Raw genomic sequence first — 17,972 nt, 5'->3', positions numbered from 1 at the left:
CTTAATTCCTGCAACATTCCAAGTAAGTATACTTAAAACAGGTTCAATTTGCCCCTCATGACTATTGTTTTTGGGCAAGAGTCAATCATTTTGGTCCAAAGAAGATAGAGGATTATAACGATTGGATAACATAAGAGGTTGAGCAAAAGGGGTTAACTGGACTGGATGAACTATATGATTTGTCATATTACGACTTCGCTCATGGCCCCATCTATTATTCATGTCCCAGTTGTTATCCCACCCAGGTGCAGGGGTCCTTGGATAGGTAACATTCTGTTGTTCACCATAAAAGAATTTAAGTGTTAATGGGACAACAGTACCTTGTCTGCGTTGGGGCGGAAGTAGGTTAATGAGAATGTTTGGCAGGACGCCTGGATGAAAAAAGCTCACTGCCACACAATCCCCTTTGAATTTTTTAGGTCGATTTCCTAGCCAGGGAACCCTCTTTGCGGACTTAATGTCCCGAGCCAGTTGCTGCTCCCCCCCAGGTGCTAGCTTCATATTATTTGTTAGCCATTTTAAGGCCTTGTTTGACAAGGAAGAGGGTGATTCACTAGTACCGCCATCTAAGGGTGGAACATTGGCTAATACTAGCACAACAGGTGAGGCTTCAACTATGAATTGTAAAGGGTCCAATTCCAGGGTTTGTACTGGCGGGATATTAACAATTAATATATCATCACTTTTACCAGCCATCTGGTTATCATTTATTATTGATGGCTGCACTGGAGGGTTAGTGTGCGACAGGTCCTCTGTTCCCACACCAGCAATATTTACCCCTATATTGTTACCCAGAATATTAACCAGCGTGGTGATGTTTTCTACCCCCCTACGACCTTATTATGAAGTCCATCCAGTTTTTTAACCTCAGTTTGTAGCTTATCTATTTTAGCTATTAGAGGTTTGATGATAGCTTTGATTTTTCCTTCAATCAATTCAGCAATTTTTAGAAACAATTCATCATCATCAACAATATGTTTTACTATCCCCTCCTCATTTTTATCCTTTAGTTTAGTCTTTGGGGTAGTTGCCCTTTTCCTCCTTACCCCAGACCGTAGCCCTCCCCGCTTTGACTGGTTCTTTACACAAGTACGTACTGGCCTGGGGGCGTGGTCTGGGGTAGAATGTTCTTCATCAGAGAAGCACAACTGTGCCTCCTTTTCAGATTCAATGTCCGTCGCATTTTCATTGTCCACAATAAGTGTCTCGAGGGCAAGCGCTTCATTCTCTGGTGATTTGCTTGCTCCCTGATTAATGGAGAGGCTAAAGTGGTCATTGGAATCAGACACCAAAGATGATATGTCATCAGTAGGAGGAAGTAAGGTAGGACTCAGGCATTGTAAATCTGGTGATTGACTCAAACCCAGAGACTCTCTCCTTTGTGTGTTGATTTTTTTCACCGTTTGGACCAAGTAATTATCCATAGTGTGGGATGTAATGGCAACAGTTTTTTTAGACATCCTAACACTAAAGCCCAATGTTACTAAGGGTTCCCAAATCAATATTACATATAGGGACTTTCTCAGGGCAAATAAGTCTTACTTGGACTTGAGGACACTTCCGTCGCCTCCAGCAGCGTTCCTGGCCCTGTCCCTGTCGCTGAGGGCCGTAGAGGGCCCGCCCTTTGCCCGGGCTTCGCCCCGGGCGTCCCGCTCGCCTCCCGCGACGCGGGGGTGTCTGCTGATTTATGGCGCCTGCTGGCGCTCTCTCTCCGCGTCAATTATGCGCCGCCGCGAGGCCTGCCGGGTGTTGTGGTTCCCGGAGCGGCGGCACGAAGCTTGGAGGCTGAGTGACTCTCGGCGGTGGCGGCTTGGCGTCCTGCGTGCCCCGTAGACTCCTGGCGGTGTCGGCGTGGTAAGTTTTTATCTCCCCTTTGTGTCTGGTAAAGGAAGGTTGAGTCTTGTTTGCTTATACTGAGGCTCCAAATAGCTACTATCCCCCAGTGTTGGACTTGGACAGAATATAGGCCATGTATACCAAAATTAAAGTGGCTCATTAGCGTATCAGATAGCTGAAAAAGTGGCCCACATTTGCAAATTTGAATTTTTACAGAGACGCTGTATAGGTGTTTTGCAAGATGTGGGAGGCTTCATGCTTTTGAGCTTGCTGTAGGTAATGTGTGTAGTAATATCAGGGAAATCAACAGTAAAGACCTGCTCACAGACCACAAAACAGGCCCACAAATAGCCCAAAAATTGGCCCACCCATTGACCTGTCAGACAAGTCCTTCTAGCATGACAGGGTTGCCGTACAGGCCAATCAGACCCTGATATCCCGCAATTGTTTGCCCTAAAATTAACAATCAGCATGTCTCCCCATTTCACTCCTGTTACCGTCTTCAACTTCACATTGAACTCTCACCTGATATCGCCATTGTAAAGATGTATTGGCAGGAGGCCTAAATTGCTCTTTGTCGGTTGACAATGCGTTAACTTCATGGTCACTAAGCAGTTGGTTGATAATGAAGATGCCAGAGCAAAAACATTCTTTCCAAATTATGTCTTCTTAATTTTTTTACTGTCCCGGAGAGAGCTGATCGATCTTTCCAAAGATGGCTGTAATGAACCAAGGTGTTTTTTCAACATGTTCTCTGTGAGTTAGGCTGCATGTGGTGCTTCACCAGAGGACTTTGCATTAGTAAAGAAAGAGTATGTAGGGAGTGATGTATGCATCTACTGCTATTTCTATACCACAGTCCTAACTACGACGCCATAGGGCAATGCACCTTACATGAGGGGCTAAGAGACAATTTTGATTTTTTACAGCAGGTGGGGATTACACAAATCCATTTTACACACATAACATTAAAAATTTTCCTTACAGGAAATTTTATTTTTTCAAGAGAATCAGACAATGTTAAGCAGCATAGACAACTCGGCCTAAAGTTTGAAGCGAACTTGTGAGATTGTCCAGCTATTTTGCGATTGCCAGCCTGACGTGCACACTTCAGACCTCTCCAACCGAGCTGGGTTAGACAGCCAGATAGAGTGCAGACACAAGCCCCCATTCTCATAAGGAGCGCTTATAAACAGCAATGAGAGTAGCACCTGGATTGGTTAGGTTAGTTGGCTCACCTCTGGGACCCCACACTTGGAGCCATGTCTGATGTTGTGCACTGGAGCAGAAAACAGATAGCAGCCCGAGGGTGCAACAGCCACACTGATTGTCAGAAATGCTGTTGCACAGACATAAGTACATTTTAACATTTTGTAATATTTATTTTAACTTTAAAACATTAAGGTTAGGGATTTAGTTGCTGTTTTTAATGCATGAGTTTTAATAGCGCAGCCCCTAAAAGTGTTAGCTATTTCCAGGTTGTTGTTTCTGCATGTTTTTAAAGTAGCACATTCGTCTTATGCAGTGCATACTTTGAACTGAGTCGGCCACGGGCCATGCGTGAGAGCTCCAGAGGTGATGCGGAAGGCACTGCGAGTTTCTCACAGTCCCTGTCGTGGCTCAGAAAGTTGAGAATACAAGATCATTCATTCCGTGGCCTCTCAGCAGAAGACACACAACAATTGTCATGTATTCCACTTGCAACTGAAATTCTGTGTAAATGTGTGTGATGGTGGTACACAATTTTCAAAATAATGACAAGGTGAAAGTAAAAAACATGCAGTGCTTACAAGTGAGTGTGTGCATTGTATGTCTGAGGAGGTGAAGTGAATGAGATGCGAGGTAGTACATTCTGGAGAAAGTGAAAAGAAAGTGCTGAAGAAGTACGAGATAAGGTGAACCATATGCGGATGAACGAGGTTCGATGAGAGTAAAGGGCATACATTTCTAATAAAAGTGCACACATTTCTAATATAAAGTGCACATAACTGTACCCTAATACTACTTCCACAGGCCTCAGTAATATTTATTTCACAATCTCACAGTTTCAGAATTGAACCATATATATTATTTACGACAAAATCATTGTGGCTACTCATTTATCTAAAACAGCTAACACCCATTGACAAAGCCAATAGTCCTGGCTGGTTTTAGGTGTATGCCAGCTCTTGTAATATATGTGTGTAAGCAATAACGGAAATCTGGAGAGAACCCCTCTTTGGTCAGTCAAGTTCACTCACTTGCTACATAAAAGTCATCCCTAACTTTTACACCCCACAGCTTTCAAGTGTCACTAGCCAACCTTGAATATTAGCAAACCACAACCAATTAAACCAATTCTCTCTCCATATGGCCCTTTAGGCCTTGAAAGCCTTCACGCTGTAGGTTTAACTCCTCTGCCTGTTGCCATCAGTCCTGCATCACTACTCACTCCAGCTGTGTATGGGTATTTCTTCAAGAACTAAAAGAAATTGCACCACTTCCACATGAATGAATACCTTTGACTTTCCCTCCTTAACGCCTTAATGGCGGCCGCGATTTTGCGGAAGTGCGGCACTTCCGCAAAATCGGCGGGGCCGCGTCGGCCACTGGCCTACGGCAGCACTGGGGTAGTAGTGCTGCCGTCGGCCAATGGCCGACAGCAGCACGGAACGGGTTATTCAACTTCAAGCTAGCAGGAAGCTATAGTGAGGCGGCAACCACGAGGTCCACCAGCCCTACGTGCACCGTCTGCTTTTCCTTTCTGTTTTAGTGCTAAGATCTTTGAGAAAACATTGCAATATTCATTGATGATTCAAACTACCATATTTTGTTCAAGGTTGTGGGTGGTGCTATAAATGTAAGGTAATCCCGCTGCTTAGGGCACCACTATAAGTGGTGCAGAAGTAGATGGAAAGACCAGATAGCCCTCATTTTCCTTAGTGGTTGGGACCACTCCAGTGGCAACATAATATTTTGCCTTGAGAGATAATCACACTGCAACCAGCGAAACCTTGCTGATAGGGCAGGGTTATCTTAGCCATGTAATCCACCTCTCATTGTATTACATGGCTAAATCAGGTTGCAAGCAGGCGTTAGGAAAGTAGCGTTAACTGTGGTTAGCACTACTTTTCTTAACGCTCTGCTTGTTTGCGTGCAACTTGATAATTTGAGAAATGTTTGTTAGCGACATTTCTCCAGTTATTTTGGCACCGAACGCCCACTTTGCATCTCATTAGAGATGCAAAGCTGGGCGTTGTTGTAAGGTGTGCAAAATCAGCAAAACACGCGATAGCGTGTCTTTGCTGATAAGGCGATACAATTATCGGCGCTTTTCGGCCGAAAACAGCCGCAAAAGCGGCGATAATTTTATAGCGCTGCCTTGGTAATATGCCCCTTAATTTTTTCCAGAGAGTGTTTATATCAGAAAGCATAAGTCGCCAACACATAAAAGCCCTCCATTATGACATTGCCATATGTGGGACCTGCAAACTCATGGTAGACCTTTGCTTACAGGTGGCTGTGCTTTGAGCGTCAGGCATTTGGTGGAGAGCAGTTTGTACTGGAAAAGGGAGATTATCCAAGATGGGATACCTGGTCCAACAGCCACAAAAGTGATTATGTGATGTCCATCCGTCCCCTAAACATTGTAAGTACAATGCAATAATGTGCTGTGTCTACTACCTGATGTTACAACGTTTGCTCATTGTAAATATTTCCTTATCTGCACACCGCCAAATGGGATTATCTTTGACTTTCTGTATCCCCCTGCACAATGATAAACACAGATCCTAAATAGCGTTATATTTGAAACTGGAAATATCTGCATTTCAGTTTCTTATGTCCAACTTTGTTTCTTCCCTTGATTTTTTTTGTGCATTTGCCTTCGTCCTCTACCCTGCTTTTACCCTTGTACCTCTACATTTAAATAATATATACCATAGGTCCTCTACCTCTGTCTACACCCTCGAAGCTCTGTGATTATTGTAGCTAGTACCTGCCACCCTGTAGATCCACGAGCCTTACACACATACCTGCCTATATCCTATCTCTATCACTGCCTATTTCTTCATACCTGTCTATACCCTACTACATCTACGCCTACCTATTTCCTATAACCGCTACCCTTACTGGGGGTACAACTCAGAAACAATACACTCACTAACTCATTCACTCACTCACTCACTCACTCACTCACAAACTCACTCACTCACTCACACACACACACTCACCTGTTCTGGTTTTTGTAATGCCTATATATAATGCACCTAAGTTAGTTATCCTAAATTCTAGTCTTTAAATTCCCTTAAAATACCTATGGGACGTTGCATTATTTACCCATTTGCGGCACTAATACATAAATCATGATTGCGATCATTTTCAGTTCCTGCTAAATTATAGTGACGTTTCATCCTAAACGCAATTGAAATGTTGAGTTTGCTGGAAAAATTTTATTTTATTGAAAAAAGCTATCTCTAAGACAGTCCCTTCCCTGCGCACACTCAACAGGCTGTTGGTAATGTAAACTGGGGCGGGCTTCGTTGTACTTTGTTCTACATTTAGGTGTGTACACTTTTACTACAATAAAGTCAAGATTCAGATTCTGATCTCACATTACACTTAAAATGAACCTCTTCGGGCCCTGAAGCCTTGCAGTGACCTCAGATTCCCACTACCGATGCGCAATGGATGTTCATGTGTGTTTTTTGAACTCACATTATTCTCTGTGACGAACTAGCAGCCTGTCTTAGCACCACAGGGTTCAAACAGGACCCAACTTAAAACCGAAATTTGCCATGGCAAAAATGTTCAAACCAGCCCCACACTGCAGGCGGCCATGACTAGAAGTAGGACATGCGGGCTTCATAGTTGGTTCATGCCCGCCCACCTAGCAATGAAAGCAGCCCCCAAACTTGCAGCCAGTCGGGGAAATCAATCAATCAATCAATCAATCAAAGCATTTGTATAGCGCGCTACTCACCCGGAGGGTCTCAAGGCGCTTGGGGAGGGGGGGGTCCGCTACTGCTCGAACAGCCAGGTCTTGAGCTGCTTCCTGAAGGCGAGGTGGTCCTGGGTCAGGCGGAGGTGGGTCGGGAGGGAGTTCCAGGTCTTGGCGGCGAGGTAGGAGAAGGACCTTCCCCCTGTGGTGACTCTTCGGATGCGGGGGACGGCGGCGAGAGCGTGGCCGGTCGATCGGAGCTGGCGTTTGGGAGCGTAGAAATTGAGGCGGCTGTTGAGGTATCCTGGTCCTTGGTTGTGCAGGGCTTTGTGTGCGTGGGTGAGGAGACGGAAGGTGATTCTCTTGTTGACTGGGAGCCAGTGCAGGTCTCGCAGGTGTACGGAGATGTGGTTGCGACGGGGGATGTCAAGGATGAGCCTTGCTGAGGCGTTCTGGATCCGCTGGAGTCTCTTCTGGAGTTTGGCGGTGGTTCCGGCATAGAGGGCGTTGCCGTAGTCCAGTCGGCTGGTGACGAGGGCCTGGGTGACCGTCTTCCTGGTCTCGGTGGGGATCCACCGAAAGATCTTGCGTAGAATGCGTAGGATGTTGAAGCATGACGAGGAGACGGCGTTGACTTGTCTGGTCATGGAGAGGGATGAGTCCAGGATGAAGCCCAGGTTGCGTGCGTGGTCTGTTGGTTTGGGTGCGCTGCCCAGGGCGGGGGGCCACCAGGAGTCGTCCCAGGCGGAGGGTGAGGATCCCAGGATGAGGACTTCCGTCTTGTCCGAGTTCAGTTTCAGGCGGCTGTTCTTCATCCATTCGGCTACCTCCTTCATCCCTTCGTGTAGGTTGGCTCTGGCGGTGGCGGGGTCGTTGGTGAGGGAGAGGATCAGCTGGGTGTCGTCGGCGTAGGAGATGATGTTGAGGTTGTGCTGTCGTGCGATGGCTGCGAGGGGACTCATGTAGACGTTGAAGAGGGTTGGGCTGAGCGAGGAGCCTTGAGGAACGCCACAGATGACTTCGGTGGCTTCTGATCTGAACGGTGGGAGGCAGACTCTCTGTGTCCTTCCGGCGAGGAAGGAGATGGTCCACTGCAGCGCCTTCTCCTGGATTCCGACGTTGTTGAGGCGCTGTACTAGGGTACGGTGGCAGACGGTGTCGAAGGCCGCGGAGAGGTCTAGGAGGATGAGGGCCGCTGTTTCTCCGTTGTCGAGCAGGGCTCGGATGTCATCGGTGGCTGCGATCAGGGCGGTCTCGGTGCTGTGGTTGGTCCTGAAGCCAGACTGCGAGAGGTCGAGGGATCCGTTCGTCTCGAGGAAGGCGGCCAGCTGCTTGTTGACGGTCTTCTCGATGACTTTTGCGGGGAACGGGAGCAGCGAGATGGGTCGGTAGTTCTTGAGGTCGGAGGGGTCGGCTGATGGCTTCTTTAGTAGGGCGCTGAGTTCGGCATGCTTCCAGCTCTCCGGGAAGGTAGCGGTGTCGAAGGAGGTGTTGATGATGTCCCGCAGGTGGGGTGCGATGACAGCGTCGGCCTTGTTGAAGACGTGGTGAGGGCAGGGGTCTGTCGGAGATCCGGAGTGGATGGTGTTCATCGTGCGCATGGTGTCTTCGGTGCTGATCGGGGTCCAGGCGCGGAGGGTGGTGGTGGGGGGCGGTGGTTTGGTCGTGGCGAGCGTCGGTTGAGTGCTGAAGCTGTTGTGTATGTCCGTGATCTTGTCGTGGAAGTATGAGGCGAGGGAGTTGCAGAGGTCTTGCGAAGGGGTGATGTCGTTGTTTCCGGCGTTGGGGTTGGAGAGCTCTTTGACGATGTTGAAGAGTTCCTTGCTGTTGTGTGCGTTGTTGTCCAGTCGTTCCTTGAATGCAGTTTTCTTGGTGGTCTGGATCAGTTGGTGGTGTTTTCGGGTGGCGAGCTTGAGGGTAGTCATGTTGTCCGATGTTGGTTCTCTGCGCCAGGCTTTCTCAAGGGCTCTGCAGTTCTTCTTCGAGTTCTTGAGTTCGTCGGTGAACCATGGGGCTTTTTTGCTGCCGGGTCTGTTAGGCGGGGTCCTCAGAGGGGCGAGGTCGTCTGCGCAGTCGCTGATCCACATCGTGAGGTTGGTGGCCGCTTGGCTGGGGTTCGCTGCGCTGGTGGGTGGGTTCCTGCTCAGGGAAGTTGCGAGTTGATCGGCTGTGATCTTGTTCCAGCTTCTGCGTGCAACCTGTTGCTGGTGGTGGTGGATCGTGGTCCTTTTGAAGCTGAAGTGGACGCAGCTGTGGTCCGTCCAGAGGAGTCCGGTGGCGTGGCTGAAGGCGATGTCCTTGCTGGAGGAGAAGACGGGGTCGAGAGTGTGTCCGGCGTAGTGGGTGGGGGTGGTCACCAGTTGCTTGAGTCCGAGGTTGGCGAGGTTGTCCAGCAGGGTGGTGGTGTTGCGGTCGGTGTTGTTCTCCAGGTGGAAGTTGAGGTCCCCGAGGAGGATGTAGTCGGCGGAGGGGAGGGCATGCGGGCTGACGAAGTCGGCGATGTCCTCGCTGAATTGTGTGCGTGGTCCCGGGGGTCTGTAGATGAGGGTGCCTCTGAGGGTGGTCCTGGGGTTGATGTGGATCTGGAAGTGCAGGTGCTCGGCGGGTGCGAGGGTGTCGTCGGTGTTGGTCGTGATGCGGATGGAGTTCCTGTGGATGATGGCAATGCCTCCTCCGGTCTGGTTGACGCGGTCCCTCCGGATGATCTTGTAGCCGTCCGGGATGGCGATGGCGATATCGGGCGCTGAGGAGGCGTTCATCCAGGTTTCCGTGAGGAAGGCGACGTCTGGGGCTGTGGTGTCGAGCAGGTTCCAGAGCTCGACGGCGTGTCTGTGGACCGAGCGGGTGTTGAGCAGGATGCAATTCAGGTGGCTGTTGCTGATGTTCGTCGAGGTCTTGGGCACTGCTGGAGTGGTGCAGGTCCGGATGCAGGCGAACTTGCAGGCGTTGCAGCAGAAGGGTCCGCGGGTGCGTCTCGGGGTGGCTCGGTAGCAGCCCGGGAGTCTGCCGGCGTTGAGTGCGTAGAGGTCGGTGGCGGCGTAGGTCCGGCGGGAGGGCTGGTGGCTGCGGGGGCCAGGGGTCCTGGCACTGGGCGCGGTCCAGGCGCGGACGGGCGCAGACGGGCTTACCTTTGGCGCACCTTCGGCGCTCAATCGGTGCTCCCGCTGCGCGCGTCCGTTGCGCGGTCGCTCTGGGGGCGTCATAAGAAGGGTGCCGGTAGGGAGGGTCTGCGGGGAGGTGGGAGCGGGTTAACCAATCGGCTGGCGGGGGGGGCGGGGCCGCGGGCAGGCAGCGGCGGGAAAAACGGGTGCGGGCGGCCCTGCGGCGGCTGGGGCGCTGGAGGAGGGAGGAGGGAGCAGGCGGCGTCGGCGGCGGCAGGTAGGCACAGGAGCAGGTAGGTGCTGGAGCGGGAGGCAGGAAGAGCGTGGGGGCGACCAGGCCGGTAGAGGCGCTGAGTAGCAGAAGTGCTTCACCCACCAAATGCCTTCCCGGTGCAGAGTAATGCAAGGCAGAGACTTGCGATGCCTTGATTTACTCTGGTTTTACCAAGCCACATAGGGCCACGCAAGGTGGCTTTGAGTGACTTAGTAAATCTGAATTAAGGATCGTGTTGCTCTTGTGTGACACAAGGCTAATGCAGTCCTTTGTTTAATTTGGGACACAGTGCAAATATAATTCACTTGTGGAGTTTTAGCACCCCTTTAGGCGCACAGATCGAAACACTCCTATTGCCCATCTCTCTCTTGTTGCAAAGGAAAACAAAAGTGGCAATATTCTTGTGAGATGGTAATGTCAAACTGGTTCTGTTTGCCTCTCTTTAAAAGTGCAGTCCAATGTTACTATACATTTTATAATAGAAAAGTCCACCTTTACAATAAAGCTTGCTGTAAAGCTTAATAGCGATCGAAGCGCTCAACTACAACCTTACCTTAGCCAACTCTGCAAAATCGCTAGGAATCACCATGGACCCTAAATTAGACATGAACAAACACATCAGGATCACCACAAAGAACGCCTTCCTCAACCTGAAACTACTCAACAAAATAAAAACCTTCATCCCTCAGAACAACCTCCAACAAGCTACTCAATCCCTGGTGCTGTCCAGACTGCACTACGGGATTGCAACCCTCACAGGATCAGCTAAATCTCACCTAGCTCCCCTCAGATCAACTCTGAACGCAGCAGCCAGAATGGTCACTGGAGTAAAGAAATATGAACACCTCTCCCCTGCGCTCAGAGAGCTCAAATGGCTCCCAATTGAAATGCGGGCCAACTTCAGAAACGCCTGCCTCACGCACAAAACGCTGCACACCGGCAAACCCGCCTACTTGGCTGCCAAACTCCAGAAGGCCGGTCAGACAAGAAGCCTAAGGAGTACCAACACCCTACTCCTTATCCCTCCAAGAACTCGCAAACAAAAAAACGCATCCCGATCCTTCGCAGGAAATGCTCCAAAAATCGAGAACTCCATACCAGTCCACATCAGGACCAACTCCTCCTACCTACAATTCAAAAGGCAGCTCAAAGAACTATTCCTCAAACGATCTCTCTCGTATGGATAGCTACGACCTAACCATCGAAGCAGGCCCACTACTGCTCACAAGACACTTTAACATTAAGAACTCTACCTCGCTATCCCGCATACACCCCCTAGGCCAATCCCATCACGAGTCGTTGTGCTCTCTTTGACGTGTACATACTATTTTGATAACATACCCTGCGAGTGTCATTGTGTGCTCTAGTGGGCGATATTATTATGATACGTCTGGAGCCATTGTACATACCAGTATGTCTATGTATCTTACGGCTGATCATGATGTAAAGCGCTCCGATACCTTTGGGACTGGCCAGCGCTATATAAAACTCTTAAATAAATAAATAATAAATAAATACATTAATTAATACAACCTTGGGCAGCGTGGCCATTGGCGGCTTCCTCCATTAAGGCAGAGGAGTGTTGCCCCACTGCTTTCTGAGCAGTTAAAAGAGGAAAAGTGGTGGGCACTCTCTAAGTTTGCATAATGGTTTGGCCAGCCATCATGGATCGGCCACGGCCGGCCAAACAGTCATGCGCAGTTTGCATGTTCTCCAACCGACTGTATTGCACAGTGGACAACATGCGCAGGCTCATAACCTGTCTGAGCGACGAACCACGACCCTCAGACCAATCACGACGCTGTTGTCATGGTGTCAGCAGCATCGTGATTGGCTTAGGGGAGCCTGTGTGCTTCCTTCTTTGGACTGGGAGTTGAAGAGATGAGGAGAGGCGGTGACCGTACCCAGGTAAGTGATTTATATATTTTTTCATTCCTTCCCCCAAACCTCCTGCCCCATTCCACCACCCCTGTACGGCAGCGGACACCACTGAGCTTGGCTACTGTATTTTCTAATTCTAACATCCCAAGATTCTTGTAAAGCCCTTGCTAAGGAGGAGGCATAGAAAGTGGCAATTAAAATACAGAGCAGGATCAATGCTTGTCCATATTTGAATGATGAGCCTTTCTTTAGGAGGCAGATTCTTGGAGCTGGTGGTGTTATTCAAAGGTCTGTGTCCTTTATGTACACTCTTCAAGTCAAGCACAGTATTTGATAGTTGCATGCATGGGGGCTAAAATCAACTTGTACTGAACTTGGTGCAACCCATATTTACATTGAATAATTAGTGATCCCAGTTATATGGTTTTTTTTTATATTTCCATCTGTATTTGTCCATATTTATTTTTTGTTCATTTTATCTCTATTTATCCATAGTTATTTTTAACTTTGTGAAAAAAAGTAACCTGTAATTGCTATATTTCCATGTTTATTTAACTGACAAATGTATACTAATATTTGAAATTCCAAGGAATTTTAACCATTTTAAAGTACAATACAGACATCTGAAATCATTTGTATTGCAGAACATCTTAAACCACTTTCATGCTGCAGTTATTTCAGAATCACTAGGAAATCCTTTTTCTATTTTTCTTACTTTCCCTACCGCTCTGTCTGCATAGCTGTTGGCCTATTATGCATGATTAACAGCAGTGTGAATTCTCCAAAGAAAACGTATTTTTAAAAATATTTTTCCATATTTAGCAATACACACAGACAGGCATATAGATTGTTTTCTGTGTATATTTATCTGTAAAAAATTAGCACAAAGGGAAAACAGGGAGCCCTAATAATAATCAAAGGTAATGCATGCTCTGTATTTATATCCTAAACTTCATCAGTCATAGTAAGAGTGCGCCCAATGCAATTACTCACTTCCCAGAAGTATGCACAAAAATCTCTAGTCCGAGGAACTTCACAGCACCACAAGATGGCAGCATTTGCTCAACTGTCAGGCAGGCGCAACCATGATGCTCTGTTATCCTGAGGGCACGGCTATTTAAAGACATATGCTATGTTTTTTTCTCTTATAGAAGTTTTCAAACACTAATCTTTATAGAAGTGAATACATTTTTGTAACAGTGCAGCGCTGCTTAATTACGCTCTCTCGTTTGAGACGTTTCTCGTTTGATCTGTCTAGCTGCCAGTGAATTCTTGAACTCGAGAATTTCTCTTCAAGATGGTGATTAAAGGATTAGGGCTCCTCGAGGGGGATCAGCTGACGGTCTTCTAGAGTGAGGGAGGCCTCTCAGTGTGTGGTGGAAGCATGCCTAGCAGCCCTAAGAGCTTGCTGTAGACGATCAACATGTAACCGTGCAGCAGCACAATAGAAACTCAACACAGGCAGTGCAGAGATGAACCAGAGGATGTCAGTCAGACACAAACATATCAGCTTCTAAAGATCGGATGCTTCCGGGGGGCGACTTATTTACTTCCAAAGTTTTAGAGCTTAAATTGTAACAATTAATGGCCTTTTTAGAGTTTGGCGTACAGGATACTTGTCATAAACGAGGTGGAACACCAGTCTACTGTATTTCCAGTGCATTAAAATGGCAGAAGGGATTTCCGCCACGTTCTGATGGAGTGGCCAGTCCGCCCAAATCTAAAGGAGTCCTCCGGAGTCCTGCCCGTCTGCGCCCGTCAGCGTCCCGGAGGCGCCGGGGCGGCGGCGGGCCGCTGCCCGGCCAAGCGAGGGGGAGGATGATCACCTACACGTCAGCGACGCTGCGCGCTATGCAGACCCACTATTGCTCGTGCCGCGTGGTTTTCCCGGGACGTTTCAGAGGCAAAAGGCGCTGTCCGGCCTGTGGCTGGTCCCCGATTTGGACTTCTATTAACGTGCATAGGCCTGCCGAGACCGGCGCGAAACACCTCTGCCTGCTGTTGAATACACGGTCGCTGGGCTGTCATGCCCAGCACTTATATGATCTTCTGGTGAGGGAAAATCCCGTGTGTCTTCTCCTAACCGAAACTTGGCTGGGAGAGGCGTCTCAGCCGGATGTATTCTCTGCCATTCCTCCGGCGTATAACATCTTCCGGCAGGATAGAGGGAAGGGCAGGGGCGGTGGAGTAGCTGTGGTGGTGAGGAAAAACATTCTCTGCTCAGTTCTCCCTTTGATTTCCATCGGGGGTTCGGAGTCCATTGCCTTCACGCTCAGACTGTCCCCGGCTCAAGCGCTTAAGGTGTTGCTGGTCTATAGGGCGCCTGGTCCTCTGGGTTCCTTCCTAGAGGACTTGCAGACAGCGATATCTGAGCTGGCGTTGACGACACAGCATTGTGTTGTGGCGGGCGACTTCAACTTCCACCTTGAAGCGACCAGCGACCCGGACACCATCAAATTGCTGGATGTTACTTCCCCGTTGGGCCTCGCACCGTTTGTGTCAGGTCCCACGCACGAGAAAGGGCATACTCTCGATCAGGTCTTCTCGTCAGTTCCGGTTGTCGATGTCAGACTTCACCGGTGCTCTGGACTGATCATAGGCTGATCAGGTTCTCCATGTTGGAGAGTGGGCGGCCGGCTAACAGCGCCCCCATGTCGATTAGATAAGCCTCAAGAGCGCTGCATAGAGTGACGCCGGATATGTTGGAGCAGGCGTTCTCGGAACATCCCTGTCATCTTTCGGGTGATCTGGAAAAGATACGGAGGCTCTGCAACGGTGGCTGACAGAGAGGCTTGACGATCTTGCTCCAAAGGCTGCCCAGCGGTCCACGGTATTTCGACAATCGGCGCCGTGGTTTACGGAGGCGCTGCGGGTGGCCCGCAGCCAATGTAAGGTTGCGGAGCGGGCCTGGCGTCTTCAGTACAACGGGGAGGCCAAATTGGCCTACAGAGCGGCTGTTAAGGCCTATCACCGGGACATCTTAGGTGCAAAGAAAGAGTACCTTGCTAGGAGGATTGAGGCGGCGTCGAACTCCTGCAAGGAGATCTTCACCGTGGTGAAGGAGTTCACCACCCCCAGTTCCCACTCACCCCCGCCATTATCATCGGATGCGTGGGCGTGTGATCTCGCCAACTTTTTTACCAACAAGATCAAGGCAATTCAGGCCTCTTTTTCGGAGAGTGCGGAGGAGGGCGGCCGCGGCCCCGCTGCCCGGCCAAGCGAGGGGGAGGATGATCACCTACACGTCAGCGACGCTGCGCGCTATGCAGACCCACTATTGCTCGTGCCGCGTGGTTTTCCCGGGACGTTTCAGAGGCAAAAGGCGCTGTCCGGCCTGTGGCTGGTCCCCGATTTGGACTTCTATTAACGTGCATAGGCCTGCCGAGACCGGCGCGAAACACCTCTGCCTGCTGTTGAATACACGGTCGCTGGGCTGTCATGCCCAGCACTTATATGATCTTCTGGTGAGGGAAAATCCCGTGTGTCTTCTCCTAACCGAAACTTGGCTGGGAGAGGCGTCTCAGCCGGATGTATTCTCTGCCATTCCTCCGGCGTATAACATCTTCCGGCAGGATAGAGGGAAGGGCAGGGGCGGTGGAGTAGCTGTGGTGGTGAGGAAAAACATTCTCTGCTCAGTTCTCCCTTTGATTTCCATCGGGGGTTCGGAGTCCATTGCCTTCACGCTCAGACTGTCCCCGGCTCAAGCGCTTAAGGTGTTGCTGGTCTATAGGGCGCCTGGTCCTCTGGGTTCCTTCCTAGAGGACTTGCAGACAGCGATATCTGAGCTGGCGTTGACGACACAGCATTGTGTTGTGGCGGGCGACTTCAACTTCCACCTTGAAGCGACCAGCGACCCGGACACCATCAAATTGCTGGATGTTACTTCCCCGTTGGGCCTCGCACCGTTTGTGTCAGGTCCCACGCACGAGAAAGGGCATACTCTCGATCAGGTCTTCTCGTCAGTTCCGGTTGTCGATGTCAGACTTCACCGGTGCTCTGGACTGATCATAGGCTGATCAGGTTCTCCATGTTGGAGAGTGGGCGGCCGGCTAACAGCGCCCCCATGTCGATTAGATAAGCCTCAAGAGCGCTGCATAGAGTGACGCCGGATATGTTGGAGCAGGCGCTCTCGGAACATCCCTGTCATCTTTCGGGTGATCTGGAAAAGATACGGAGGCTCTGCAACGGTGGCTGACAGAGAGGCTTGACGATCTTGCTCCAAAGGCTGCCCAGCGGTCCACGGTATTTCGACAATCGGCGCCGTGGTTTACGGAGGCGCTGCGGGTGGCCCGCAGCCAATGTAAGGTTGCGGAGCGGGCCTGGCGTCTTCAGTACAACGGGGAGGCCAAATTGGCCTACAGAGCGGCTGTTAAGGCCTATCACCGGGACATCTTAGGTGCAAAGAAAGAGTACCTTGCTAGGAGGATTGAGGCGGCGTCGAACTCCTGCAAGGAGATCTTCACCGTGGTGAAGGAGTTCACCACCCCCAGTTCCCACTCACCCCCGCCATTATCATCGGATGCGTGGGCGTGTGATCTCGCCAACTTTTTTACCAACAAGATCAAGGCAATTCAGGCCTCTTTTTCGGAGAGTGCGGAGGAGGGCGGCCGCGGCCCCGGGTTGGGGCTTGGGTCATCGCCCACGCCTGTTGCAGTGCTGGCAGATTTTCCAGCTGTCTCTAGCGAGGCGTCCCGGGTGTTGCTGGCCAGCCTCAAATCAGGCTCGCCACTTGACCCCTGCCCTGCCAAATTTTTGGCAGGGATGGCGGCGGTGGTGAATCCCCTGGTTAATCCCATCCTCAATACCTCTCTGAGGGAGGGGAGCGTTCCTCGCACCTGGAAAAGGGCGATGGTGATCCCCCTCCTGAAAAAGCCTGGCCTTGACGCCGATGTTTTGGCCCATTATAGGCCTATTTCACTTCTTCCGGCTTTGGCGAAGATCACTGAAAAACATGTCCATGGCGTCTTGTCGAGCTTTCTCGAAACTAACAATCTGCTCCATCCTTCCCAATCCGGATTCCGTTCTAATTTTAGCACGGAAACGGCGTTGTTGGAGGTCTCTGAGATCATCAGGGAGACCTTGGATGTTGGTGGCAAGGCCATGCTAGTCATGTTGGACCTGTCGGCGGCCTTTGACACCGTCCCCCATGAGGCGCTCCTCGCCAGGCTCTATGACATCGGCATCAGGGGGACGGCGTTCAAATGGTTCACATCTTTTCTGGAAGGCCGCCGCCAGACGGTCTGGGTTTCCCAGAGCGCCGCCGAGATGCCACCTTTGGGAGTAGGGGTTCCACAGGGTTCTGTGTTGAGCCCGTCATTGTTCAACATCTATATGTCCCCTCTGGCGGCGGCGGTGGAGGCTTATGGGGCCCGGATCGTCTCCTACGCCGACGACATGCAACTTCTCTTCACATGCGATAAAGATCTAGCATTTGATGGAGAGAATATCCGGGGTTGCCTGGGCATGGTGTTCGATTGGCTCCAGCGGAACAGCTTGAAGGCTAACTCCAGTAAGTCGGAGGTTCTATTCTTCGGCTGTGCCACTGATCCTGAGTGGCGGCTATGGTGGCCGTCTGAAATGTGCCCTCCCGCCCACTCATCAGTGGTCGCTAAAAATCTTGGGGTTAAACTGGACAATAAGCTCTCGCTGAGAGCGCATGTCCTGGGTCTGGTCGGCACCTGTTTCGGCATTCTGAAAATGCTCCGCAAGTTTCTTCCACTGCTTTCTGCGGAGCATAGTAGGATAACCGTCCAGGCGCTTATCGGATCCAGGCTGGACTACGCCAACGCCCTTTTTCTTGGCCTCCCTGACTACCTTGTCCAGCGCTTGCAGGTGGCTCAAAACTCCGCTGCCCGTGCTATCTTTGGTTTGCATAGGCGAGCTCGAGCGTCTGGGCTGCTGCAAATGCTCCACTGGCTGCCTATCCGGAAGGGGATTATGTTTAAATCCCTGACGCTGATGC

The 17,972-nt window shown here is 50.4% G+C and overlaps 1 protein-coding gene across 2 annotated transcripts in view; it reads left to right on the top strand.

Annotated features, from left to right (window-relative positions):
- The window catches only part of CRYBB3 (crystallin beta B3), a 122,030-nt gene that overhangs the window by 84,845 nt on the left and 19,213 nt on the right, over positions 1-17,972 (top strand). For both annotated transcript variants that reach the window (XM_078666078.1, XM_078666077.1), the window contains exon 4: positions 5,332-5,464. In XM_078666078.1, the coding sequence (XP_078522204.1) occupies positions 5,332-5,464 (133 nt within the window). The remainder of the gene's footprint in view (positions 1-5,331; positions 5,465-17,972) is intronic.

The sequence above is a fragment of the Lissotriton helveticus genome, chromosome 11 (assembly GCF_964261635.1).
Source record: "Lissotriton helveticus chromosome 11, aLisHel1.1, whole genome shotgun sequence".
In the NCBI taxonomy this organism is placed as follows: Eukaryota; Metazoa; Chordata; class Amphibia; order Caudata; family Salamandridae; genus Lissotriton; species Lissotriton helveticus.
The sequence above is the reverse complement of the archived record's forward strand: the minus strand, read 5'-3'. Positions and strand labels throughout refer to the sequence as shown.